Source organism: Polypterus senegalus, chromosome 3 (genome assembly GCF_016835505.1).
Source record: "Polypterus senegalus isolate Bchr_013 chromosome 3, ASM1683550v1, whole genome shotgun sequence".
Lineage (NCBI taxonomy): Eukaryota > Metazoa > Chordata > Cladistia > Polypteriformes > Polypteridae > Polypterus > Polypterus senegalus.
The window spans coordinates 111465716-111493197 of record NC_053156.1 but is presented as its reverse complement, the minus strand read 5'-3'; the positions used below and the strand labels follow the sequence as shown (position 1 = coordinate 111493197).

The following is a 27482-nucleotide window of genomic DNA, read 5'->3' as shown; positions in this document are numbered from 1 at the left end:
CTTACATTAATTTAATCCACGATAGGATATTGTAACACATGACTGAAATGCTTTCAGAAAATAATTGTTTTTAAATACCTATTAGAATTTAGATCATTTTGTTACTGCAGAGTACCTTTCAGTATTTACAGACTGTGTAGTATCAGCACAGAATTAAGTTCATGTTTATTGTCATGCAGTATACAGAACAATGAGATTCTTACTCACATATGTCTCACAGACACAGATAACTTCTTTAATCTTTACATAGCAGATTAAAAGCATACATCATCTAAAAGCATTAAATATGGTAAATAAGGGGACTTGTTTTGGAGTTGAATAGTAATTAGTCAAAATCTTTGATCTTCAATGGAATTTGGTGTTGAAGTGTGATTATTATAGATAATGTTGTAGACAATTTATTCTTCTGCGTCTATGAACAGCTTCTAAATGTACTGAAACATCTGTTTGTGTAGTAATTCATTAATTAGCGATGTATCCTTTACACTTATTAAACTGCTGCAATGATAAATCAAGAAAGTCTTCTGCCTCAAACATTGTATGCATCGCAAATCCCTTGTTTCCCTTTGAAGAACAAGCAAGATTTAAAAATGTTGGAAACAGAATACAAGGAAGAGAGATGAGCAATATATCAGGAGGGAAAAAGTTGTGGCTTGTCAAGATCAGTTACTTTGAATGAAAAACTGCAGGACATCTGGAGAACTGTGAAAAGTTTGGCTTTTTTGTGTGGATAGTAACATATGATATTCAACAGGCAAACAATCCTTAAAAAATAGCGGCACTGCAGAATGTAGGTAATTAGGCTTAGAATAGAAACAAAATGCAGGAAAAGAAGGGTCAGGAAAATAAATGATTCAGCTAATGCCGCCTGATAAGAGCCTCAGCATCAACTGTTTTAACTCTTCAGTCGCACTGGCTCCTGCTAATCGTCAGAAAAAAACAAATTACTCACATGCAAACTGTCTCCTTAGTCAGCCTTCTTACTGAAAAACATATGTCTTTAGTTTGCCTTTTGATGAATTTTAGAGTGTTTAGCACCGAGGTCACCAGCTTCAGATTCCAAGCTACTGAGTAGTCCACCTGAATTGTCATCAAAGTTACATTTGTTAACTTAGCCCGAAAATGAAAGTAAAAGTCAAGCAAAGAAAAAAGTGTCTGTAGTAAAACAACCTGAAACATGACTTAGCTAAATACTTTCAAAAGGTGAAATCTCTCTCGCTGTAATACTGGGTTGTTTAATAAAGCTATTACAGCTTTTGAACTGTCAGAGTGCATAAGGGTGTCCAGCCAGCCCACAAAACATTATTGATTTTTAGTTTATTTATTGTTGGAGATAATGTTTTACAAATCAAAAACCCCAGTCTGACCTGCTAAAAATGTATGAAAAACAGAAAAAGATGTGAAACAGTCTAATTTGCATGTTATGAAAACAATTGACAAATGGTGGCACAATGCTATAAAAAAATAACGGTAAGTGCATTGAAATGCACAAAGGAGTTTAAAACACTCTAAATCCTAACTCAAACTAACTTTGCTTCTTTTCCTTATTCTTCTGTCATGCAAACCAAAATCTGATTTATATTTGGTATATATTTAGAGTACCAAATTCCATCTATTCATTTAGCATATATGCCTCTTTCTAGCTAGAACTGCAATAAAGTAACAAATACATTAGAATCTTTTTTGTTTTCAACAATCATTCTATAATTGACCATAAGAGAGACAAGAGATCAAACAAAAATAAACAAATTCAAAGCACATTGTGCAGAACAAGCAGAGTTATGGTAAAAGGATTTTTTGTAAGTAATGTTAAAATTGGGGTCTCCAACGAAAACCAGTGCTGATGCACTCTTTACTTTACATAAATTATCTTGAACTTACTATAAACCTAACTACAAAGCTGGATACAATTTCCAAGGCACTAAGGTACGGCAACTGGTGGAAAATCCACTACAGCACTACCAAGACGGAATTCAGAGGTAGGGAACAGCAAGTAAAATATCATGTATAATTAAACAATTGGGGGTGAGAGAGTCATGAAACTTTGGAAGAGGCTACTTATGAAAGCAAACTGGGAAGTCAGACTAAATAGCATTCTATGCAGACTACAAATGGAGGTTATGCTTAACATGATGCTAAAAGCAATTAAAATGGATTTGTGAGCTGTAATGTAAAATCTATATATCTTCCCTTTACAAACTATTTTTTCACTTACATTTCTGACAAAAGTAGAAGAAAGACCACTATTTATAGTGGATAATCAAAAACATGTGACAGCATCAGGACATAAAAAATGAAAACTACTGAAAAGAATTATGAAAAAGATGAAAAATAATTTTGCCTGCTAGTCTGTTGACCTCCCTGCATCATATAATGAATTTACAAATAACCCAAAAGCACCTTGGATGGAATGGCTCTATATCTCATTATCTATCCACCATGTATTTCCTTAATTTTTTTTAAATCCACTCTTAAATTGTATGATGAGATAAAGTCTTTATAATTAGAATGGCATGCTCTTTATCAACTAATTGTTTATATTACACAATACTGCTGTTGCTTGTACAGAACGAACAGGAAAAATATGGAGTTCATTGACACTGTTATTGGAAGCCACTGACCGGAGATTTTGACCTGAACTTATAATCAGTACTTAACCTCCTGTTTACACATTTCTAATTTAGATCATTCAGTATTATAACTCACATCTGCACTTCTTAGCAAATTCTGTCAGTAAAAGCAGTGAACGGCACAGCTGCTGCCAAATCTGAAGCTTCTAAACGAATAACAGAATAACATCATTAACATCCAAAGCAGGATTATAAAGTAATTGTTTCCATTAACATTAAGTGAAAGTATGTTGGAAAGGGTTATAACACAATGTTGGTTACTGATTTCAAGTTAAATAAGTGGTGAAACCTCCACTAAGAACCACAAAGTAAGTGGAATTAAGTTTTTTATCTTCCATCAAATAGAACTGTTCTCAGTATGTGAACATTCATAACCTGGCGTACATTTAATATATTGTATGATGATAGGATAAATACTACTATTAATCTGACATTCTTTAAAATATTTTCTAAAATAATAAATTATGTTACTCTTATGGTAAGTTAGATGCATTAAAAGTCTGAAGTATAAAAAAATACCACATGAGGAATTCTACATAAAAAATACGCTTTTGTAAAGTGACATCATTACACAAAATGAGCACGGAAATGTGCATGTGACAGCACATTTAATTAAGTGAATATAGTATTTTAGAAGTCAAAGGTTTTAAGTATCCACATAAAATCCAAGTAACACCTTTTCATGCAGTGGACAAGTATTACTCTCAAGTCGTGTGAGTTTAACAAAAATTATAATCTTGTTAAGATCAAAATTAGAAATAAATAAACATTTAACTACAAACATAAACCGATCATTAAAGTTCCAGAATGTGTAAGAAACTATTTTTTGACCTAAAATTTTTTAACCCTATTTAAATACGTGCTGCAAAAAGGGGAGAGAAAAATAAAGGTTATAGCATTTAAGGTGTTTTACAAAATAAATCAGTAATACTAAACTTGATTATTCTAGAAGATGCAGAATAAACTCTGAATTAACTTAAGCAGCTGTATGTTAATCATAGATTGCTCAAATGCTTTTAAAATTGATTTCAAAATATGAATGATGGTTACTGTGTAAGATCCTGGTAGAAAATAGAATGTGAAAATCTACTTTGTTATTTTATGTTTTAACAGACAAATAAAGCAAGTATATGCCATGTCTTTAAATGAAGATCTCATTTCTTTCTGAATCTGGAGGGCATTTTAATGCACTGTTGAATTAATAACTGTATTAGTAAAACTAAAAAGCAGTGATATATTAACAAATATACTATACAAAAAACTGAACTGGGTAAGTAGTGGAAAGGAATTTCTTTTGTTTTTCATTGGTAAATAAAACAGCATCCATAAAAAAAAAGTTTATTTAAGCCGCATGTAAAAAAATGTAAAACAATCATTTAAAGGAACAATCTTTGTAACGAAACACATGCACAATGATCTAAAATATTGAAGGAAATGTACTCAGAAGCATTCAGTCTTGCATTTTTGAAGTGTTGGTTACTTGCTTAGCAATCTTCTTTGTTAGACCACTGAAATACTTTTCCCGGAATGAGTTGTGACCTTGATATGGGCTAAATTTGGAATCAATAAGGTGTGCAAGCTCATCTTCTGCCTGCAGGAAAAACAAACATGAAATTATCTTTCAGTTACTACATACACATTTGCATTTAAAATGCTTCTTTTTGAATAACATCAAAAAGGTAAATTAGGATTTTCTTTAAATTCAGCATGCCAATTTAATCATATATTTGAAACTGAGAAATGTCTAATCTTAATATTCAAAGAAAGTAACTTTGTACTGATAAGTGATATTTTGTAAAACAGATTTTTACCCTTTCTTTATCAAATCTGCTTTATCAAGTGCAGGGTCACATGAGGCAGTACAATCCAAATAACCCTGAGCAAAACATCACTCCAAGGATTAATGAATGGACTGAGATTTTGACTTTATGATAGATAAAGGAAATAAGCTGCAAATAAAGAGATATGTTTTTCTATTTGAAGTACTCACAGAAAAATACTAAAAGAACATGTACACCATCCCAATACAACTGTAACACAAAATGTAACTTAGTGATGCACACATTCAAATAATGTATGTAAGAAAAAAGATATAGTCATGAATACAGTTGATTGCAGTTTTGTAATGCTGTTGTGCTTATACTAAAAATAATGATACAGTGCTTTCCATAATGTTTGGGACAAAGACACATTTCTCCTTGACTCAGATATCTACTCCACAATTTAAAATTACAATTCAAACTATTCAGACATGATTAAAATGCACATTGCATACATTTCAGTCTTACCTGTATTTTTACTTCACTAAGATAATTATTGCACTAGATTACTCATTACTTTAAAAGGTAAACGGACCACATAACGCAAGTTACTGTTAATGTGTTACCTTCAAGCTCAGATTGTGTTGCTGAGTTTATCACCATACATTCAGCTCAACAACATAAATTTAGTGATTTCTGAAATACTGAGACAAAGTATTTCATTGGGAGAAGAAATAATGGATTACCTAAACATTTGCCTCTAGAAATGTATTTTGTGGATGCTTCTGCCTATGGCTGCTGAAAGCATGTGTGAAGCACAAGGTGACAGAGTGCAAGAGAAATGTGCAGGCTACAAAATTCTTAACAGTAGCATCGATTAAGGGTTTACATGGCCACATAATCGGTTTATTTGTAGAGAAATGTACCTCTGTTAACCAGGTTTCTAAGAGACAAAGCTAGTGTTTTTAAACAAAGTAAAAAAAACAGCTTTAGTGTCAGGGGATCAGAATGAAGTACAGTCTTCACTTTTGACAGAGTAGTGGAGAGCATACTGACTAGCTGCAGCTTGGTACAGAAACTGCTATATGAAACAAACCAAGGCCCTGCAGCTAGTAGGACCTGCACTCTCATACAGGTAAGATATTCTGGAAGTGAAAGCCTTAAAAAAAAAATCACCCCACATCATGAAAGTAGCTAAAATCAACAATATATATGAAGGTAAATAAAAGCACATAATTTTTGCCTATTATCAACATGATACGTGAACACCTAATTCAATTCGATTCTTCCTTCATTCCTTATAAAAAAATGTAAAATGTTTACTAAGAAAATATCAGAACTTACAAGATATGTTTTGTTAAGAACATGATTCACCTGTTCTCAAGGTGCTCCCTTCTACTATATCCATCAGTTTCTCTAATTCATCCATCCATCCAGTTCAGAGCCACTAGCAGCTGGTTTCTAAATTTGCAACTCTGGGTTCAAGGTATGAAATAATCTTACATAAACATTCACACAAGGCCAATTTAGAGATACCAGTTTCTTTGTCCTGAAAGTCTTTTCGATGTGAGAAGAAACCCAGAGATTCCTAGAGGAAAAATCACATAGGGCTAATATGGGGTAATATACAATCTATATTAAGGTGGTAGTCCAGGTAGTACCCTGGGCAGAATTTGAGCCCAGGACTATGAAGCTGTGAGGCAGCAGCACAAACCAGTATGCCATTTTGCCTTTTCTCTTTCTATCACACTGCCAGTTAATCTCACATTCAACATCTATGGCTCTTTGTATGACTAAATACTTTCTAGCATTTGCTATAAACCTTTCTCAATTTTTGCGAACAATAAATTTAAGATCAATAGCTTATTTAGGCTTGTTATGATTTTAAATAATCTTTCAGGTCGTCTCTTATTTTTTGCTTGCTTAAGCTGACAAGATTCAACTCATTCAATTCTTCCACAAACTAAACACCCTGAAAACTAAAAATTAGCCTAGTAGCTTTTTCTACACTTTCTTTGATATTTTAGATATGGTCAGAAAAATTATCATCATACTCATCATCAGTTTAACAGTCATTTTCTAGGTTTACCAGTTGCCTTCCAAATAATTTTCCTTGGTGTCCAGAGCATCCTTTGTTGCGAGACTCACACTTTTTCACATTATCTGACTCCACCTTCAAGCACACCATCTCCAGCATCCCTCTGGGGCTAATCAAAGTGGGTTTGTCGTGTGGAGGGTGTGGCAATGTGCTGTATCAGAGCATTACACAGGGTGGTTCAAAAAGAATTTCACTTTCAAAAATATATTACATAATAACTATGTATCACATGAATCAGTAGTATGCATAAAATTACAGAGTTACCCTTAACTTCTTTTCCTTATTTTATCACATTTATTAGATGAGGGAACACATTGTGACTGCCATTGTTTATGTCAACCTTTGATGGTGATATAATATATTGGTTTGGCATGAATGACTACAGAATTGATGTGATGTGTGACATGAGGGGTGCATCTGTAATTCTAAAATAAAACTGAGAGATCCTTTACAAAATGGTTAAGACTGCATGGTTGTAAGATACAGTTATTACCAAGTAATACATTTTTTAAAAACTAGGGGGCTTCGCTCACCAACCCGCTTGGCTTGCGCCACTTCACGTCTCTGCCGCTCACCAAACAACAAATCTTAATTCTTGAGGATACGCCTCTTCATTGGGAAGAAACACTATTTTTCCCTGATGGCAACACGAACTAGACCATCTACAAGTCTTCGACTTAAAGTTTAATTCTGAACAATATATTTGATTTCTTTTCACTGTTCCGTTATTTCACTGAGTAATAATTTCTGTTTGTTTGCGCTAATGTGATCTATATTATTATTTTTTTTGAGACTTTTAAATTTTAGTACTTTCATGATCTCTAACCTGCTCTGCATGTGTATCCCGCCAACATTTCTGAATTATTTACAACGTTCTACTTTGTCATCTACTCTTTGTCTTTTACGTCCTGCACCCAGACATTGTTAAATCTCTTGGCACAAAGTCTCGTCTCATGGGACGTGAAAGTATCTCTCTGAAAAAGTCATGTCTCGTCCCAGGCTAAAAAGTCTTGTCTTGTCCTAGGATTTTTTTATTATAATAGAGAGATGTGTTTAGCTCTCTTTGAATCAACCTGTACAAGTTAAGCATATGTTCTCTATATATGTACTCAACACAAACGGACCAAGTCCTTACCCTACTAATCCTAAAGGCATTAGCCTTTTAACCATATCTTCACAGAGTAAAATGTGACAACCATGTCTTTCTCATAATGTGTACTTAATAAATCCTTCTTTAATTATAAGTAATATTTTAATGCTATCTGTAAAACCTGACATTTATTTACTACTTATTTACCTTATACTTGTTTCAGCCCAAGTATATTTGTACGGCTTTCTTTTCTGCAATATTGGGTAAATTCTTTAATACTATAATTATAATTTAAATTAGTTATTTAAGTTAAAACTTACCAAACACCAATGAGAGACTCCATTTAACATCACTTTATTCAAAAACATATTTCTACATCTTAACACATTTCTGTGTTTGAGGCTCTTTAGTATTCTTTTGTGCACTGTATTTTGAATCCATTTGCTTGTAGTTTGATGATTGTCTATTACAAAACTAAAGTCAAATTTACTGTTATCAAAATAACTTAATAAAGCCAAACAATCTCCTCTTTTGTGAAATTTCTCAATATTCTTTTGCACTTAATATTTCAATTGATACTTTCAATACACTTGTATCCAGGTATCTGCATTTATGTTTTGCTTCCCTTAATTCATATGATCTACAGGCTAAGCTAACTGGTCCATAATTATGCATCAAGGTTGGCCTGATCTCTAGGACTGGCACCACATCTAGGATTTGCTCCTACCATTCATTGATGCTGCTGGAATGAACTCCTAAGATCAAAAAATGATTCAGTAAAATAATGTACAGTGAAAACCTCACTCAAACAGCACAAAACAAAGTTTGTTGGATATAGTAATAAAACTACATTTCTCCTAAAAGTCTCATCATCCTAAAATGTAGTTGTCCAAGGATATCCTGCAGTACCTTGAAAGCTAGAAGCAGGTAATAAAAGTCACATAGAAGAAGTAGTTTTCTACCCTGTAGTAGCATGAGTGAATAAGAAAATAAACATAAATAAAATACCATTCTTGATATACATTGCCTCTGCATGTTTTCTTAGTCCCTCTATTTAGAAGAGCAACATCACTTTTACATTGATATGCCATGTAACTCCCACCACTTACTTCCTTATAAATAAATAAATGCCATGAATCAGTACATTTTTTAGCCAGTACAAATCTCATGTTAAGAAAAATGATTACATTTTTGACAGGTCTTGAAAGTAAACACTTTAAAAAGTGGCAGGAGCCAAGTGTTAATGCTTTTGCCAAAATAAACACTGAATGTTCTGAATAGTAACAGGTACAATTTGTTTTATTGTTCTGAGTGTTGTTTGACAACAAAATGTCATCACTCACTCCACAGGCATGGCTAGAATCTGGCTGCGAGATGATGAGCATCACAATATTATTTCAATAATGTTCTTATCTGTAATTCATATGTCTCACCCACATTTTATTTCATTATTAACTACTTATTCAAAACAGTTTAAGATATTTTCGTTTCTTACTCAACACATTATTCTAAAAAAAGTAAGCACAAACTAAAATACCTACTGATTAGGTAAGTAATGAGAAATGGAAAAATAAATATAAGAAAAACAGTTACAATTATACTTACATTGGAAAAATAATTAAGATTATTTTTCATATGTTTACTAAACAAAAAAAGGACAAGTTTAAGCAGTACAATCATAGCCACTCTTGTTAGACATGGGTTGTTTTTAAAAGCTCCAAAATAGCAAAGCATTTACAATTGAAATGACCACATAAATCTTTTGATTATTAATATTATCAGAAGAAGAATAATTGAGCCTTCGATCTCAGTTTTAAATTTGTTTAGTAAGTGCAAATGCTCTTAGTTCTTTCAGTCTACTTCATGTAATTACAAAGTTTTGGGTCAGGTACTGGGAGTTAACTATGGTTTCAATTTGGGATTAGGTTATAGATAGTCATGTTAGGCTCAGGTTGGATCTAATTTAATATTATACCAATGCCTACATTTGCTTAAAGTATTTATTTACTCTGAATTTATGACCACTTGTTTTGTTAGAACCACACAAAGGGCATTATTGTTATCTTCTTTAATGTGTGTTTCAGAGCTTAACCTTTATCAAATAATATTGAAATGGTGTTTACTGACTTAAATATCAACCCAATGCAAGAAAAACAACATGAAATTTCAAAAAGGTACTGTAAAGATTTCTGCAGTGTGTTTAGTTGGTGATTAATGGTTCCGGCAAACTCACAAATCATTAGCTACCATGAAACACAGTACAGCAGCCCAAAGGTGGTATTAGAAATGTTTATTTAAAGATCAGTTTCATTCAGATTATGTTGAGTTATTTGCTTTACTTTTATGCAGTAAATTTGACCTTCTGAAGATCACTCCTACAAGTATGGTACATATTCAGTTTATTTTTTAATAATGCTATTTACTGACTGCAGGTTCAGAGAACTGTAACAAGTCCAAAGGCAATTAAATATTCTTGTTTAGAACAGGATACATATTACCTCTAAAACTGAAACTGTTCTTTCCCCAACCCAGCATCCAAGTGCTTTCATATTCCTTATAATTGTGCTTTTTAAAGAAAATGGCTACACAAACAGATATTTTGGATATTGAAGTATAAATGAGAAATGATACATTTCTTTTTGTCTGCTTATGTAATTCAATTGGCATTTTTGATTAAAAAAGTGTAAGATGCTAATAAAGGATGCAGTTTGTGACATGTTTTGCTCTTTAGATATATTTTGGTCAAGTAAAAACAAGAATATAGTTTTAGTTAGGAGTATGTATTTCACAGTGATAGTTCTGCCAGCAAAATTGTGTTTGGCTATTTATTTGCTATCAACAATGACAAAACAACAACAATCTTGTGTCTCAACCAGAGCTTGGCTGTCAGCTACATCCAGCTACCCTAACCCTAAAATTCAGATAAATAGATAAGGAGAAAGAATGGAAAAATAGACAGGTTCTGAGAAAGCAATGGGCAGGCTACAAACTAAATTCACAATGATCAACAAACATTTATTTCATTTGCAAAAGGTGAAAAGTGTCCTGAATATTATTAATTTGATATAAAATGATATCTGGTAAATGTTTTTCAACATACCTTAAACAGATAAGATCATCCAAGGTTACAAATAAATCTGAATAAAAGAAACAATGTTCCTTTTCTGTATTAGTTCATTATTCTATGGCTTTGAAAGCTCAACATTTACTGTTTCATTACAAAGGAAATGGAATAACATTTAGAGCTGTGTTATGTAAAATTATTGTTATTTACAAATATTTATAAGGAGTTCCGTGCTTATGCATTGTACTGACTGAGATCATATCTCATTTGTCAATCACAGGAGGCGAGGACTTGCTTCTTGTGTAAATGATCTCCTTCAATGGCATATACTTTATTCCCTCAGAGATTCAAGAACAAATAATGAATGAATGATACATCATGAAATGGTAATTATAAATAATGGTGCTGACTGAAAAATGATGAACAGTTCTTGTAATGATTGTGCTTATTGAGTATGTGGTCTACATAGTACACCAATTTCCTCCTTATATATGATGAGTCTTTTCTTCTTTCTACAGTTGGTGGATACATGAATAGATAGATAGATAGATAAAGACTTTATTGTCTGAATGGAACTATGATAATCGGTGACAGATGAAATTCTGACTATAAGTAGAAAATGACCTGCTCTTAGTCAATAGCACGATAAGAATGTAGAAGATAAGCAGAGACCAACAAAATAAATACTTTCAAAATAAAACAAAAAGAAAAAGTGAACCAGGTGTTAAAGATCCAAGTGGGAGAGCAACAGACTCAACTCACTGAAGCAGAGGTATGTGGTCAAGCTTGTGCTTTTCTCTAGTGGGACATCCAAATGGTACCAATCCCAGGTAATACAATGCTGACATTGAGACATACCTGTTGGTGTTCAAAAGAACTGCCACAAGGCATCACATACTGGCACCTGTTATAAGTAATGATATAAGAGAGAGAGAGAGGTTAGGAACACATGCTGATACAGCGCATTGCAGCACCCTCCACATGACAAACCAACTCAGAATCCCAGATTAGGACCCGAGTGCAATCATGCAAGAGGTGACACCTCAGCACCACACTAGTTCAGATGCAATGGGACCAGTGTGAGTTTTTTTTATGGTGGCTGGAGTGCTAATTCTGCCACCAACCCCCAGGTTTTTCCCTGCAGGTCAGAGGGCCTACATGCAAGGATGGATGCAGATTAACGTCATACCCAGGACGGAGCAATTGCAGGTGAAGGGCATTGCTCAAGGTCCGAACGAAGTAGAGTCACTTTTGGCATTTACGGGGTGCGAACCGGCAACCTTCCGATTGCCAGTGCAAATCCCTAGTCTCACAGCCATCACTCCACCCCATAGAAGGATGAACCAAATAATGCGCATGCTGGCTGTTATGTGCAGCTCCCTCCTTAATCTGGTGATCATTGGGCAGGACTGCTCGAAAAATGTGAAATAACATCTGCAACCTCTTCTAAAACACTGGTGTAGCAGCTGGAGGCAATATGCCTCTGTAAGGACACAATTCACACAAACACTGCAGTGTGTGAAGAGGCAGGGTGATGAGTGGAGAGCCAACAGTTATGTATATAGTTAAGCACATTTTTGCCTGCATCGAGAAAACGTCTGGCGTGTTTTCATCCCTCATAGAGTACTACACTGGGTCTGGTAATTGATGCCAAGGATCCATCATAAGATGTTTCCACACCACTCTAACAACCGGTGGTTGAGCATGATTTCACAGGTTGCTAAAGTCAACCCTTAACTCCTCTCTTACCAATGACAGCTGGGTCAACCATCTACCGTGGGGTGCTGTTGGGGCTACATACAGTTCCGAAAAAGTATCTGCAGGCCTCATCCACTGAACTGGCTTTTGGTCAGCCTCTCCATGTGTCCAGGGATTTTATCCTACAGAGCTCTGTCCCCTTGACTACATCCTGACACCATGCTCAACTCCTGGACACAGCAGTCAACTTCCAGCTGTCGCCTCCAACCCAGAACGGCTTACCTCACTTATGGTTCCCACACCACCTGCAATTAGCAAAGTTTGTGTTTGTCAGACGCAAGGCACATCGTGGTCCACTGAAACCACCTTATGATGGCCCTTTCCGAATCCTATGCTTGACATTGGTGGCAAATAGCGGATGATCTCAGTGGATCATCTCAAGCCTGGGCACATGGATTCCACTCAGGTTTTCGACTCTTTTCTGACCCCCTGGTGTTGATGCCTACCCAATGCCTTGATTTGACATACTCCTCGAGAGGCCTGAAAAGGCTCAATATCTGACCACACTTGAAAGGGCATTGGGCAAATTCCTTAAACAGCATCCACAAAGGAAAAGTTTGCGGTTTTAGTACCCGGTGTGGTCATTGGCAGTATAGGGTCCTCCCATTTAGTTTGCACGAGGCATCTGCGACCTTCCAGCATCTGGTGGATAGAGTACTTCGTACCCACTAAAACTATAGTGCCACCTATTCTGGGACAAGGAAGGGACATACACAGAATGTGAAGGAAGTACTCCTGGCACTAAGCAAAGCTGGGCTAAAGATAAATAAAACAAATGTTATTTCTAATTGACAGACACCAGGTATTTACATTCAATACCATACATCTACAATGTACTAAAGTTGAAGCCATTATGAATTGGCCCTTGTCCAAAAACGAAAAGGCAGGTTGAAGCAATTTTATAATTGCAGGGTACTATCACTGATTCATTCCCTGTTTCTCAGAGAGGGCTGTGCCTCTGACAGATTTGACAAAAAAAAAAAATGGGCCCCAAACACAGTGACATGGGATAAGTAAACAGAAGCCGCATCCAGTGACTTGAAACAGGTCCTCACTTCAGCACCTATTATGATAACACTTGATTTTCCATTACCTTTTATCTTATAGATCAACGCTTCAGACACAGCTTTGGGTGCTGTGTTGAGCCAAACTGTTGATGGTGTTGAATACTCCATAATGTACTCGAGCGGGAAAGTACTGGATGAGGAAACCAACTCTGCAGTATTGGAAAGAGGGCCCTTGCAATTAAAGGGGCTATTAAACAACTAAGGTACTACGTTGTGGGACACAAGTTCACTCTAGTGATGGACCATGCTCCTTTATAGTGGAGGACACTGTACAAACAGTTGAATCCCAAATGTTGCTGGGTAGTTTTTAGACCTTCAGCCTTGTCAGTTCAATGTCTTACATCGTCAAGGTACTCTCCAGGCCAACGCATTTTCTCGCATCCATGATCTCACAGCTCATGATGCCCGATCTGACGGATCTGGGAAAACACGATATCATCATATGCATGCTCATGGACAACAACTCAAAGGCTTAGGTGGTAGTAATTCTCCGCCAAAAAAGTAGATGGTGCTGTATAATAAAAATCTCTCTTAGACAGTCTACCTAAAACAAAAGTCGAAATGATTTGTACATGCACTATAACTCATTTTTTTCCTATGCTTTTGTTAAAATTATATAGGGTTGGCCACATAGTGCCCCAAAACTTGGATGTTGTTCTGTTTATTTTTTACAATATGTATATACAAACAATTGATTATACAGTATGTATAATGAAGAAACCCACTGAGTTATACAAACAATATAAGAAAGGAAAAATATGGAAAAAATGAATATACAAAAACTATACAGATATATACATCTATAATAAAAGGAATGAAAATAATAAAATGAAAAAATACAGCTCCAGAACAACTTACCAATTTTGCATTGAAAAGGGAAGTTTTTCATCTTCAATAATCAATTTCTATCATCAGCATAAAAGAGTTGCAATGGATTCTGTGTTTAGTTTGAGGATAGAAAATCTTTATGTTGCTCATTTTAAAGAACAGTATCTATACTCCAAAGATAACCAGCACATGGAATATACAGTTGTCTTGTTACACTATATACATGATATTTTTTGATCTGAAGAATTGGAGGTTCTTTTACATTTTCATTAATATATCAACAATACTAATTTGTCCTTTTCATTTATTATGATTTTAACCTCTCTCTTTTTCAGATATCACAGTGTGAATTATCAATAATTCGTTTCCATTCTCACTAGTTAGAAGACCCACTTATTGCAATACTTTATTGGATGTGTCTAGCTTTTATCTTTGATCTTTAATAACAATTTACTTGTCTCGCAGTTTTATGTTCAGATCAATATGGTTTTATTAATCAGGCTAACAAAATGAAAGCACACTTTCAACAGAGGGGTTATTTCAAGATATGTGCTCACTTAGCATATAAAACATGCGTTGTTCATATACAGGAATCAACCTTCCACTGCACAACAAAAAACAAAACCAATAGAATTCTGTGTAATCTTAGGCTTTCAACACAGGGTAATCAGATCCGCCTTGCTATATTAAAGTATTGGCATATTCTTCACCTTAATCCCATCTGTTCAGAACCTCTGCTATTTGCATTTTCTTATGGATGGAATATTAGGGACTTTGTAGTAAACCATCTCTGGACAGCTTTCACTGTGCCTCTTTCTAGTCCTGTTCAATCATTAAAACCAAGTCATTTTCCTTGCCTGCATTACAGCTGGTATTCAAGTGTCCCGAAGGGTAACTCAATTACGACTAATTCTGGCCCTACCATTAAAACATCACTCTAGTTGCAGTATATACAGGGTTATGTATTCACTGGTTTGCCCTTGCCCTCTATGTATGTGGGAAAAGCTTTTTGTACTTCACATTTTGGAACACAAAAGTAATATTAGAACTCATTCCATTAAACACTCAATTTGTCTTCACTTTAAGTTTGCACAACATACAATTACAGGTTTAAAATTTACATTACTAAGGGCTGTGAAACCACACACACAGCACAGTGATCACAATAATTGTGAATTATGTAAAGAAGCCTATTGGATAGGTAGTCTTCAGACTTAATTGTAACAGAGTGACATGACTTTTTTTTTTAGTTAGTACACACTTCCATTGAGTTGAATTTCAGTCAGTTACATGAGTTGTTGTGCAGTCTTTGGTAAGCATTCATTACTGGTATACTTTAAACTTTTACTTTTTTTCCCATAACCTTTTCTTGCTCACATTTCATGTTTTTATAATTTGAGGCTTTCTGGAAAAGTTAATCCAACTTATTCATAGATATTGTGTTCTTAGAGTTAAGTCCCTATATGCCACTTATACAGTCATATGAAAAAGTGTGGGAACCCCTCTTAATTCTTTGGATTTTTGTTTATCATTGGCTGAGCTTTCAAAGTAGCAACTTCTTTTTAATGTATGACATGCCTTATGGAAACAGTAGTATTTCAGCAGTGACATTAAGTTTATTGGATTAACAGAAAATATGCAATATGCATCATAACAAAATTAGACAGGTGTATAAATTTGGGCACCCCAACAGAGACGTTACATCAATACTTAGTTGAGCCTCCTTTTGCAAATATAACAGCCTCTAGACGCCTCCTATAGCCTTTGAGAAGTGTCTGGATTTTGGATGGAGGTATTTTTGACCAGTCTTCCATACAAAATCTCTCCAGTTTGATGGCTGCTGAGCATGGACAGCTCGATGATATTCAAGTCAGGGGACTGTGACGGCCATTCCAGAACATGGTACTTCTTCCTCTGCATGAATGCCTTTGTAGATTTCGAACTGTGTTTTGGGTCATTGTCTTGTTGGAATATCCAACCCCTGCATAACTTCAACTTTGTGACTGATGCTTGAACATTATCCTGAAGAATTTGCCAATATTGGGTTGAATTCATCCGACCCTTGACTTTAACAAGGACCCCGTCCCTGAACTAGCCACACAGCCCCACAGCATGATGGGACCTCCACCACATTTGACAGTAGGTAGCAGGTGTTTTTCTTGGAATGCAGTGTTCTTCTTCCGCCATGCAAAGCGCTTTTTGTTATGATCAAATAACTCAATTTTTGTCTCATCAATCCAAAGCACTTAGTTCCAAAATGAATCTGGCTGTTCTAAATGAGCACTTGCATATATAGTAATAAGCGATTCTGTTTGTGGTGTGAATGCAGAAAGGGCTTCTTTCTAATCCCCCTGCCATACAGATGTTCTTTGTGCAAATTGTGCTGAATTGTAGAATGATGTACAGATACACCATCCCCAGCAAGATGTTCTTGCAGGTCTTTGGAAGTGATCTGTGATTTGTCTGTGACCATTCTCACAATCCTGCGTATATGCCTCTCCTGTATTTTTCTTGGCCTGCTAGACCTGGGTTTAACAGCAACTGTGCCTGTGGCCTTCCATTTCCTGATTACATTCCTTACAGTCGAAACTGACAGTTTAAACCTCTGCAATAGCTTTTTGTAGCCTTCCCCTAAACCATGATACTGAACAATCTTTGTTTTCAGATCTTTTGAGAGTTGCTTTGAGCATCCCATGCTGTCACTCTTCAGAGGAGAGTCAAAGGGAAGGACAACTTGCAATTGACCACCTTAAATACCTCTACTCATGATTGGACACACCTGTCTATGAAGTTCAAAGCTTAACGAGCTAATCCACCCAATTTGGTGTTGCAAGTAATCAGTAATGAGCAGCTACATGCATTCAAATCAGCAAAACTACATGGGTACCCACATTTTTGCACAGCCAGTTTTTCACATTTGATTTAACTTCTTACAACTAAATACTGCTTCACTAAAAATCTTTGTTTAGAAAACACCCCAGTACTCAGATGTCCCTAGGAAATGAAAGACATAGCACTGTTATCTTTTTTGTTGAAAGTACAGTAAATTATTATGCGGGCTGAGAGGGGTTTCCAAACTTTTTCATATGACTATATGTGTAAACTTCTCTCAGTTCATTACATAGATTAAGATATAGTTATTCTCTCAGTGGAACCTCGGTTCACGAATGCCTCGGTACACGTACAACTCGCACGAGAGAGCTGGACACATTCAGGTAGGAAGGCAGTAAAAGAATGCACTGGGCTTGATTTTGTTTTCACTTCTGTTTCCTGCGATCGGTTCGTAGCGTGCATTGTTGCAATGTTATTTTTCTTAGTGGTTTATTAAATTACGGATTTTTTCAAATGTTCATTTTTTTTCCTGTGCTTAAAAGTCATTAAAAAAGTGCTTCTAGCCAGCGGTTGGTAGCGCTATAGCGCAAACTATTGCAGTGTTATTTTTCTCTGTTGTTCAAGGTTTTCACATTTAGTTTACTATTACGCTGTGCATTCTATGGTTTAATTAACTATATTTGTGCTTAAAAACTTCATATGGTCTGGAACGGATTAATTGTATTTACATACAATCCTATGGGGGAAATTGCTTCGGTTCCCGACCAAATCGGTTTACGACCAGAGTTTTGGAATGAATTATGGTAGTGAACCGAGGTTCTACTGTATATATAATTCTGCTTCCACACAGCTCCATAAAAATAGTTTTGCCAATAGTTGCATCCACACAGTTATGACTGAAAGATAAGTCTTGCCTCATCTATTCTATATTCTCTTTAAATGATAACTGGTATAACAGTCCACTTTTCTTTTAAATATAGTTGCAATGATCTCATCAGAATCAGATTTTTTTGTACTAATTATGCCAGAAAATACTGTCTTTCAAAAAATGTTCTTGCTTGTCTTCAGTAAAATTTAACTTTCAATTACTCATTGTTTCTTTCTGTATTCCCTTATCCCTAGAATTTACGTTTATTTCAATAGACATCATGTTCTTTTCATATTTCTTTATTAGTTTGTAGAATTCCCCTGAAAAACAGGATTTACTTCTCAAAGCACGTCAACAATTGGATCTTGACAGATTTTACTTAGAACATGGTCATATTCCAGATGTAAAATGATAGCTTCACAACAATGAATTTCTCATTAGTTTCCATTTTTACAGATGGGGCAGGTGTCATTTTATCTGACGGTTGGCAAATCTTCCTCCAAATATTCTGATGAGGGTATGATGGCTTCCGGTGTCCACCACCGCATCCACCAGCCACCCCCGCAGCGACACTGGGACGACCAGGAGGGACGCACTGACCTGCATAATCGTGAGATCGGCCTCCGACCGGCCAGGCTTGACTCGCTGGGGTCTTAAGGACTGGGTTTCTTTTGCACTGGACTGTATTTTACTCCAGTACGACTTGGAGTTACCCCAGTCCCGCTCCACCTGTGAGCCAACCCTAACCAGATCTTCAACCGACCCCACAACCCCCCTGAGACACCCAGCTTGCCGCGGGTTACAGGCATTAAGGATGCGGCGGACCACCTCTTCTTCGGACATGGCCGGCCGCCACTTTAAACACAAAGCCCTATATTCATATGCAAAGTCCCGGATGGAATGTGTTGGAAGTTGCACCATGGATCGCAGCTTGTCTTCAAGTTCGGTCTCATAATCCTCAGAAAGAAAAGCTGCAAGGAAAGCTTGTCGAAAGGATCCCCAGTCCGTGATGTTTTTCTTCGCGGTCAGCCACCAACTGCGCACTGGCCCAGAAAGGGAGGCCCCTATCACTCCCAAAAGTTCTTCAACTGTCAAAGGCGTGACAGCCAAATACGCCTCCCCTTCTTCCACAAAGTTGAGGACATCATCTGTAGAATATTGAGCCCCCAGCTTGGGGAAGGCCAGGCGTACCCCAGGGGTGGGAGGACGGGTGACGATATATAGCCTTGCACCCCGAGGTGTCGAGTGGATAGGTGACTGACGGCACGCCTGGAGACTCCTCCTGACTTCCCCCTGAAGAGATTCTCGCCAGCGTCGATCCCGCCTCTGGAGGCACAGCACGATCTCTTGTCCCAGGAGTTTAAGTTGTTCATTAACATATTCTTTCATCTCCTCCTGGGTGCTGCTGATGCGGGTTCGTAAGGCTTCTTCACGTTCTAATGCGCTTTCGGCTACCTCACAGACCCTCTCATTTACGCGAGCAAGTTGCTGCGCCAGATCTTCCCACGGAGGCGAAACATCTTCCTGCCCATCCTCTTCAGGTCCATGGTGATTTTCAAGGTACAGCGACTGTAAAGAATCTACCACCTCCTGCACCACTGAACATGCTCTGACCGTGACGTGGTGAGCCCCGGCTACTCCTTCCTCACATCGCAGCGAAGCAATGGTGTCGTCCAGCTGGGCACGCACTACAGACATGATGTTATTCTGAGGGGAAGATTTTTTTATTTATTTTTTTTTAATATATAAAAGGCAGACGGCTAAGTTTTTTTTTTTTTTTTCTCCAAAGATTCCTCAGAGAGGGCACCACTTATGTAACGGCCGCCCCTTACCCGGCCGGCAGCTACACCTCCGAGACCTGTGGCCTGGATTAATTGCTGAGGTTAAATCTTAATCAAGCCGTACCTTTAACAAATTAAACCTTTCCCCCACAATCGACGGTGTAAAAAACACAAAAGAAAAGCAGATATGTAAACTGATAAATTGTATTAAATGAAACAGACAAGCTAAACAAATTATAAATATCCCTCCACCAAAGCAACACCGTGACAAATCCTTAGATGAATATAACTACCCCTCCCTTGCCCTTGTAACATATAACAAACAACACAAATACCAAAAAAGAATGAATGAAATACGGAAATGAACGGTCGTAAACTTGAGTCTGAGTAACAATTGTCCTGAAATGCAGATGACTGGTTAACCAATATATGAAGTGTTTGTAATTCCCGGAAAAAATGGAACAGCCTCACCGTGTATCCTCGGCGGTGGTGGAAAATGATCCGACCCGGGGTCTCTCGATGATGAGGGTGTTGGAGTGAGTCCGGCGGAATGAAAACAAACTGGATGGAAATGCGCGATGTGAAATACAGCAGGTACAGGTGGTTCGTGGTCGTATATCGAAAAATCTCCTCCTCTCCTCTCCTCTTCCTCTTCTCTTGATTGTTTTTATAGTCTTGTCACGAATGTAATTGATTAATTGAAAACCGGTGTTTTCCAGGTTTGGGGCTGCGATCTCCTTCCATCATCGGGACGGCATTCACTGACATACACAAACAGTAAACGGGACGATGGAAACAAGACGCACGTGGTACGAACACAAACACTATTACTACTATGTAGCCCTGCTACAGAGTATAACATAGATGGGTATACATTTTTAGGAAGGATAGACAGAAGAGAAGGGGGGTGCTATTTATGTCAAATAGAATTAAAATGCAAGTCTTCTTTAGTTGGACGATCAGCACCATCTTAATGATGTCTAGATTTGTCTGGAAGGCATTAGGGGAAGAGGTTTTATTTTAGGAGTGTTTCATAGTCATAGTCATGTACCCAGGCATAATAATTTCTCGAGTAGAAGTTTATTCTCTTTTCCCACATTAGCAGCTGATTTTAGCTTAACATCCTACATTTTAAACTTTAATTAGTATCACTATAAGGAGCTATGAGAATATAATTAAAATTTCAAGTTTCAATTAAAACATGTTAGAAAATGTCTACTGTGATTTTTACCTGTTAATAAAATGTTCACTATTAAAAAAAAAGAATTCTTACATTTAATATATAACATTATATGGTAAAGTATATTTAAATTGCGTCCTTGCCTTTCTTAAGTATAATCCAGTGATTTTTAATGGTGCCATGAACATATAAGTGCAGACAGTTCATTGTTTCACATTAATAGACAAAGCCTATTATTGAAATAAAAGGATAAATAACATTTGGTGTAGCTACCTTTAGCTACATGGGCCTTAAATTTTGGAATAACTTGATAGCAAGCTTCAAAATAATTCCCTGTACCCCTGCTTGGGCATTGAATAACACATTTATACATTTCCTTATATTTTAGCAGCCAAGTACTTGCTTTTGTCTTTCTAATGTAAAAATACCAAATAAGGCTTTGACTTACAATATATAAGAAAAATGCTCTTGGAAGAAGTGTGTACTAAGTTTCAAAAAAAGGTCACAAAAAACTGGAAGCCTCTAGTAGACAATAAAGATTAAAAAAAACACCATTATTTAAAAACTTGGGCCATTAGGTAATATTTTATAAGATTTTCTTCTTCACCATTATTGAGTGTTTTGGAAAAGAAAATTTGCTTATTTCATAAATTAATTTATTAGTTAAGTCTATGATACAAAAACATGATCTGTAAGTTGAAGACAATGCACTCTGTTCTGTTTTTAGTTTGGGTCCTGGTCACAGTATAACAAGACACAGACTTGTGCACTACAAAACTGTGAGCTTACTACTCCCTTAAGAAAAGCTAGGCAAGAGATCATTCAATGGAAGAGAGTTTCACTGCCAGTTAAAATCACAGCTGATTATAGTTAAGAAAACAGAAGGACACCAAGTCAAGTTCAATAACACATGGATTGAGACTATCAATCACATATTCAGACTACATCCATACTAATCCCATTTCATTGAATTATAGAGCACACTCCTGCATTAAATAGTTATTTTGGAAAATCACACACATAAAAAGTCCTGGGAACTGAATTTATTTTATAATATTTCTAACACACTGGATAGATTTTACCTCCAGCAATTCTCCTGAGGAGGCACATATTCAAAAAGACCTTTTGTGACTAGCTGCAGAACTTGGAATTGCTTTTGAGGTTGTTTTGTCTATGCTCTACAGTGATCCTACCAGTCTTTGATTTCATATCATATTATAATACTTCAATAAAAATACTTCAATAAAATGTAATATCACACACAGCATACAGTTGGCTACAATATTAAGGATAGTTGGGAATCTGATAAATCTCTCTATTATAGAAAAAAAAATCTTCGGAGGAGAAGCGAGACGAGACTTTCTCAGAGAGACACTTTCACGTCCCACGAGACACAACTTTGTGCAAAGAGATTTAATCACGCCCAGGACTGGAAATAAAAGACAAAGAGTAGATGACAAAGTAAAACATCGTAAAGAATTCAAAAATGTTGGCGTGATACACATGCAGAGCAGGTTAGACATAATGAAAGTACTAAAATTCAAATGTCTCAAAAAAATGATAGTAAAGATCGCATTAGCGCAAATAAACAGAAATTACTACTCAGTGAAATAACGAATCAGCAAAAAGAGATCGAATATATTGTTTGGATTTAAACTTTAAGTCGGAGACTTGTAGGTCGTCTAATTTGTGTTGCCATCAGGGAAAGATAGTGTTTCTTCCCAATGAAGAGGCACATCCACGAGAATTAAAAGATTTGCTGTTTGGTGAAAGTGAAATCCACATATCCGAGCAGCAGAGACGTGAAGTGGCTGGCACGTAGCGCAAGCCAGGGAGGTTGGTGAGCGAAACCCCCTAATTTTTTTATGCATATGATGTTTCACAGAGTTGCGCAGATACACAGGAGATTTTACAGACAGAAACATTATTCAAATACTTCAAACAAACATAAGTCTCTTTCAGGAGTGAATGAAGCTCCGTGTGTAGTCGGAGGGGACAGTGCCGTCTCTCAATTACAAGAATAGAAAATCTTCCTCTTCATAGGGGTGCACCTCGGGAGTGAGACCCCCACAGGAGTAGAGGATGTCTGGGGGAGAAGATAGACAAGGCAGTGAGACAAAAGGAGATGCTGCACAGGCTTTTACATTTTCGAAGCGCCGGGCAAGATGCAGATCACAGTAAGCCAGCAGCTGATCGAACAAAGAGGAGGTTTAAAAAAAAAAAAAAAATCTATTTCCCATTGTATTGCCATTTATTGCCGTGTCTTCTTGGGGTGCATTCAGCCCCCAATTCACAACGCGAGTGGCAGAGACATACAGTGGCTGGCATGTAGTACAGGCCGGGGGGAAGGTTGGCGAAGGAAGCCCCCTAGTAACACTAATAATAATTTCCACCACTCTCACAACTGCTGTCCCGCACAGGAAGAGTGAGAGAACAGACTTTAGCAATGCACACAAAAAGTAGAATTACTTCCCTTTGTCATGTTACAAAAGATACAATCAGATATTTACTGGATTACCATACTATTACTTTCACCCATCTGTCATAAATACTGACAGATGTAAAGCACTTGAAGACTTGACTTTTTTTCACATATAGAGTTAAAATGCAGAGATCTGTTATATGAAGTGTGCATCTTCAATACCAAATATGACCCATGTATACTGAATTTGTGCTGCATATTACATAATTTATACACTTTTTTTCTCCTGCCTTCTAAGAAATATTACCAATATGTTCTTTCAGGCCTGGGAAGAACATTGTTACCCACTTTCATCACTCAGTCTCTCCAGGTCCCACTGTAGTCAGTATGGCCGAAGTCTGCAGTATTAATTCAGCCACAGGGTGAGTGGGTAACAGTAAGACAGGGGCACCCAGTTCACCAATTCGGACCCAGAACAGATTCGAAGCACTGTGGAAACTAAGAATAAAAAGTGCTCAAAACTGGCAATTCCATAGTGCAGTATGTTAGAATTCCAAACTATGTTAAACCAGCAGTTAATGTTCAATGCCTCGCAGGGGCCAAGATTTCTGACACAGAGGCCGCATTGGACCATGTCGCCGACGAAGTATCTATCTTATTGCTGCGTGTTGGCATTAATGATATTTATTTACAGCAATCTGAGGTATTAAAGAGGAACTTCATCTCTCTATGCACCAAAGCTAAAAGAAAATAAGTCGGAATTTAGTTGTATCTGGCCCCTTACCAAGATTATATAGAAGAGATGTGATTTACAATAATAGATAGCAATTTTTTGAGGAATTCTCTGACTTAATGTCAATTTTAATTACTAACTATGACACACTCCTAATAGTTGGTGACTTTAATTTTCATATAGATAATCAGTGTGATCTAAAAGTAAAAGAATTTATGAACCTCCTGGATTCTTTTGATTTGAGGCAGCTCGTAAATCAGCCTACACATAAAGCAGGTCATACGTTAGACTTAGTGATTACTAAAGGACTGAAAGTTGATATAAAGCAGGTCATTGATACTGGTCTATCAGACCATTTTCTTCTACTTTTTAATATAGAAATAATGATAAAAAACACCATGAGAAGCATATTGTTAAAAAACGCTTCTTTGACTCAGCAGCAGCTTTAAAACTTACAAACATTCTAAGCAATCAGTCCGTTTATAGTGCCAACTATAATAGCGAGGATAATGTAAATAGTAAGGTGGAAAGATTTAATACTAAAGTGAGAGCTGCTGTTGACATAGTTGCACCTGAAAAGACAGTGAAAAAATCTTCTAGCATTGTTATACCATGGAAGACCCAAAGAGTGTCTGATTTAAAGAGAACATGCCGCAGAGCTGAGCGTAAATGGAGGAAGACTAAACTAACTATCCACTATGAAATATTAAAAGTTAAAATAACAGAATACAATAACACTGTCCATCTTGAGAGGCACTGCTATTTCTCTAAGATTATAAATAACAATGCTAGTAATCCCAGAGTCTTATTTTCTACAATTGATCGCCTACTAAACCCAGGTAACTCAAAGGAATGCCTCCTAAGTACTTCCAGTAAAACCTGTGAGGCTATCGCTGTATTTTTCAATCAAAAAATTAATGATATTAGAAATAACATAGTATATCCCTCCAACACTAAGGATCCTCCTAAACCCCAGCATCCTGTTATAAACAAATTAAACTCTTTCACTAGGATAGATTTACAAAAAATATCTCAATTAAAACCCTCCACCTGCGTCCTTGATCCAATACCAACAAGGTTTTTCAAAGAAGTATCAATTAATAATGTTCTTGACATAGTAAATTCGTCATTAGATACGGGGGTCTTCCCAGACTGTCTTAAGACTGCTGTAGTTAAACCCCTTCTTAAGAAACATAATCTTGACCCTCGCTCTTGAAAATTTTAGACCCATCTCTAACCTGCCTTTCTTAAGTAAAGTTCTAGGAAGGCAGTCATTATGCAGTTAAATGACCACCTAAATAAACATGCTATTCTTGATAAATTTCAGTCGGGTTTTAGAACAAATCACAGCACAGAAACTGCACTCGTTAAAGTAGTAAATGATTTGCAAAGTAATGCAGACAGAGGCCATTTATCTGTTCTCATCCTCTTAGATCTGAGTGCTGCATTTGACACCATTGATAACAATATTCTTAGAAATCGCCTTAGTCAATGGGTGGGCCTCTCTAGCAGTGTCTTAAATTGGTTTGAATCCTACCTGACAGGGAGAAAATTTTTGTTAGTTGTGGTAATTACAACTGAAGACACATGATATCCGATATGGTGTTCCACAAGGCTCTATCCTGGGTCCGCTGTTATTCTCAATCTACATGCTTCCGTTAGGTCAGATTATCTCAGGGCACAACGTGAGCTACCACAGCTATGCTGATGACACACAGCTGTACTTATCAATAGCACCTGATGACCCGATTCTCTTGATTCACTAGCACAATGTCTGACTTGTATCTCAGAATGGATGAATAGTAACTTTCTCAAGTTAAATAAACAGAAAACTGAAATCTTAGTGATTAGCAATAATGGATACAATGAGGCTATTAGAAATAAACTGGATACATTAGGATTAAAAGTCAAGACGGAGGTAAAAAGCTTAGGGGTAATTGTTGACTGTAATCTGAATTTTAAATCGCATATTAATCAGATCATTAGGACAGCATTTTTTCACTTAAGAAACATAGTAAAGTTAGACCTCTTATATCACTGAAAGATGCTGAGAAATTAGTTCACGCATTTGTTTTCAGTCGACTAGATTACTGTAATGCACTCCTCTCAGGACTACCCAAAAAAGACATAAATCGTTTGCAACTAGTGCAGAATGCAGCTGCTAGAATCCTAACTAGGAAAAGAAAATCGAACACATTTCTCCAGTTTTAATGTCACTACACTGGTTACCTGTGTCATTCAGGATTGACTTTAAAATTCTGCTTATGGTTTATAAAGCCTTAAATAATCTCGCCCCATCTTATATATCGGAATGTCTGACACCTTATATTCCAAATCGTAACCTCAGATCCTCAAATGAGTGTCTCCTTAGAATTCCAAGAACAAAACTTAAAAGAAGTGGTGAGGCGGCCTTCTGCTGCTATGCACCTAAAATCTGGAATAGCCTGCCAATAGGAATTCGCCAGGCTGATACAGTAGAGCACTTTAAAACACTGCTGAAAACACATTACTTTAACATGGCCTTTTATAACTTCAATTTAACTTAATCCTGATACTCTGTATGTTCAATTCATCATAATAACTATTCATGGTGGCTCTAAAATCCGTACTGACCCCTACTCTCTGTTTCTTTTTCCGGTTTCTTTGTGGTGGTGGCCTGCGCCACCTCCACCTACTCAAAGCTTCATGATGCTCCAACAATGATGGATGGATTAAAAGGCAGAAGTCTACGTGACCATCATCATCAAGTCCTTCCGTGAGAACCCTAAATCCAAAGAGGACTGTTTCATTTATGTTAGGTAGAATGCCCAGAGGGGACTGGGCGGTCTCATGGTCTGGAATCCCTACAGATTTTATTTTTTCTCCAGCCGTCTGGAGTTTTTTCTTTTTCTGTCCCCCCTGGCCATTGGACTTTACTTATTCTATGTTAATTAATGTTGACTTATTTTGTTTTCTTATTATGTCTTTTGTTTTTCTATTCTTTATTATATAAAGCACTTTGAGCTACTGTGTGTATGAAAATGTGCTATATAAATAAATGTTGTTGTTGTTGTTGTTGTTGTAATAAAAAACCTTGAGTATTGTTTAGAACAGTTGTTAAAATTAACAAATGGGAATGCAGATCTACAGTGCAAAATACCAACAGATATTAGCAGTACAGACTTTATGAACTTTTTCAATGAGAAAATTAAAAATAAGATTCCAGAACTCGGCATCACAGTACAAAATGCATACTACCTTAGCAGACCCTGCCTCACACTGCATTCACCACTTTAGTAATTTTAATCCTGTAACTGAGCAGGAAGTCTTAACTTTAATTTCTAAAATGAAACCCACTATTTGTTCCCTAGATCCAGTGCCAACAAAACTAG

The 27482-nt window shown here is 36.5% G+C and overlaps 1 protein-coding gene and 1 long non-coding RNA gene across 3 annotated transcripts in view; both read right to left on the bottom strand.

Annotated features, from left to right (window-relative positions):
- The window catches only part of LOC120525480, a 95855-nt gene extending 91951 nt beyond the window's left edge, over positions 1-3904 (bottom strand). Inside the window, exon 1 of the long non-coding RNA XR_005632960.1 lies at positions 953-3904. This is a non-coding gene — a long non-coding RNA (uncharacterized LOC120525480). The remainder of the gene's footprint in view (positions 1-952) is intronic.
- A 50-nt stretch (positions 3905-3954) lies between these two features.
- Positions 3955-27482, bottom strand: part of trmt11 (tRNA methyltransferase 11 homolog) — a 116992-nt gene continuing 93464 nt past the window's right edge. For both annotated transcript variants that reach the window (XM_039747817.1, XM_039747816.1), the window contains one exon: positions 3955-4221. In XM_039747817.1, coding sequence (XP_039603751.1) covers positions 4081-4221 — 141 coding nt within the window. In that variant the 3' untranslated portion in view covers positions 3955-4080. The remainder of the gene's footprint in view (positions 4222-27482) is intronic.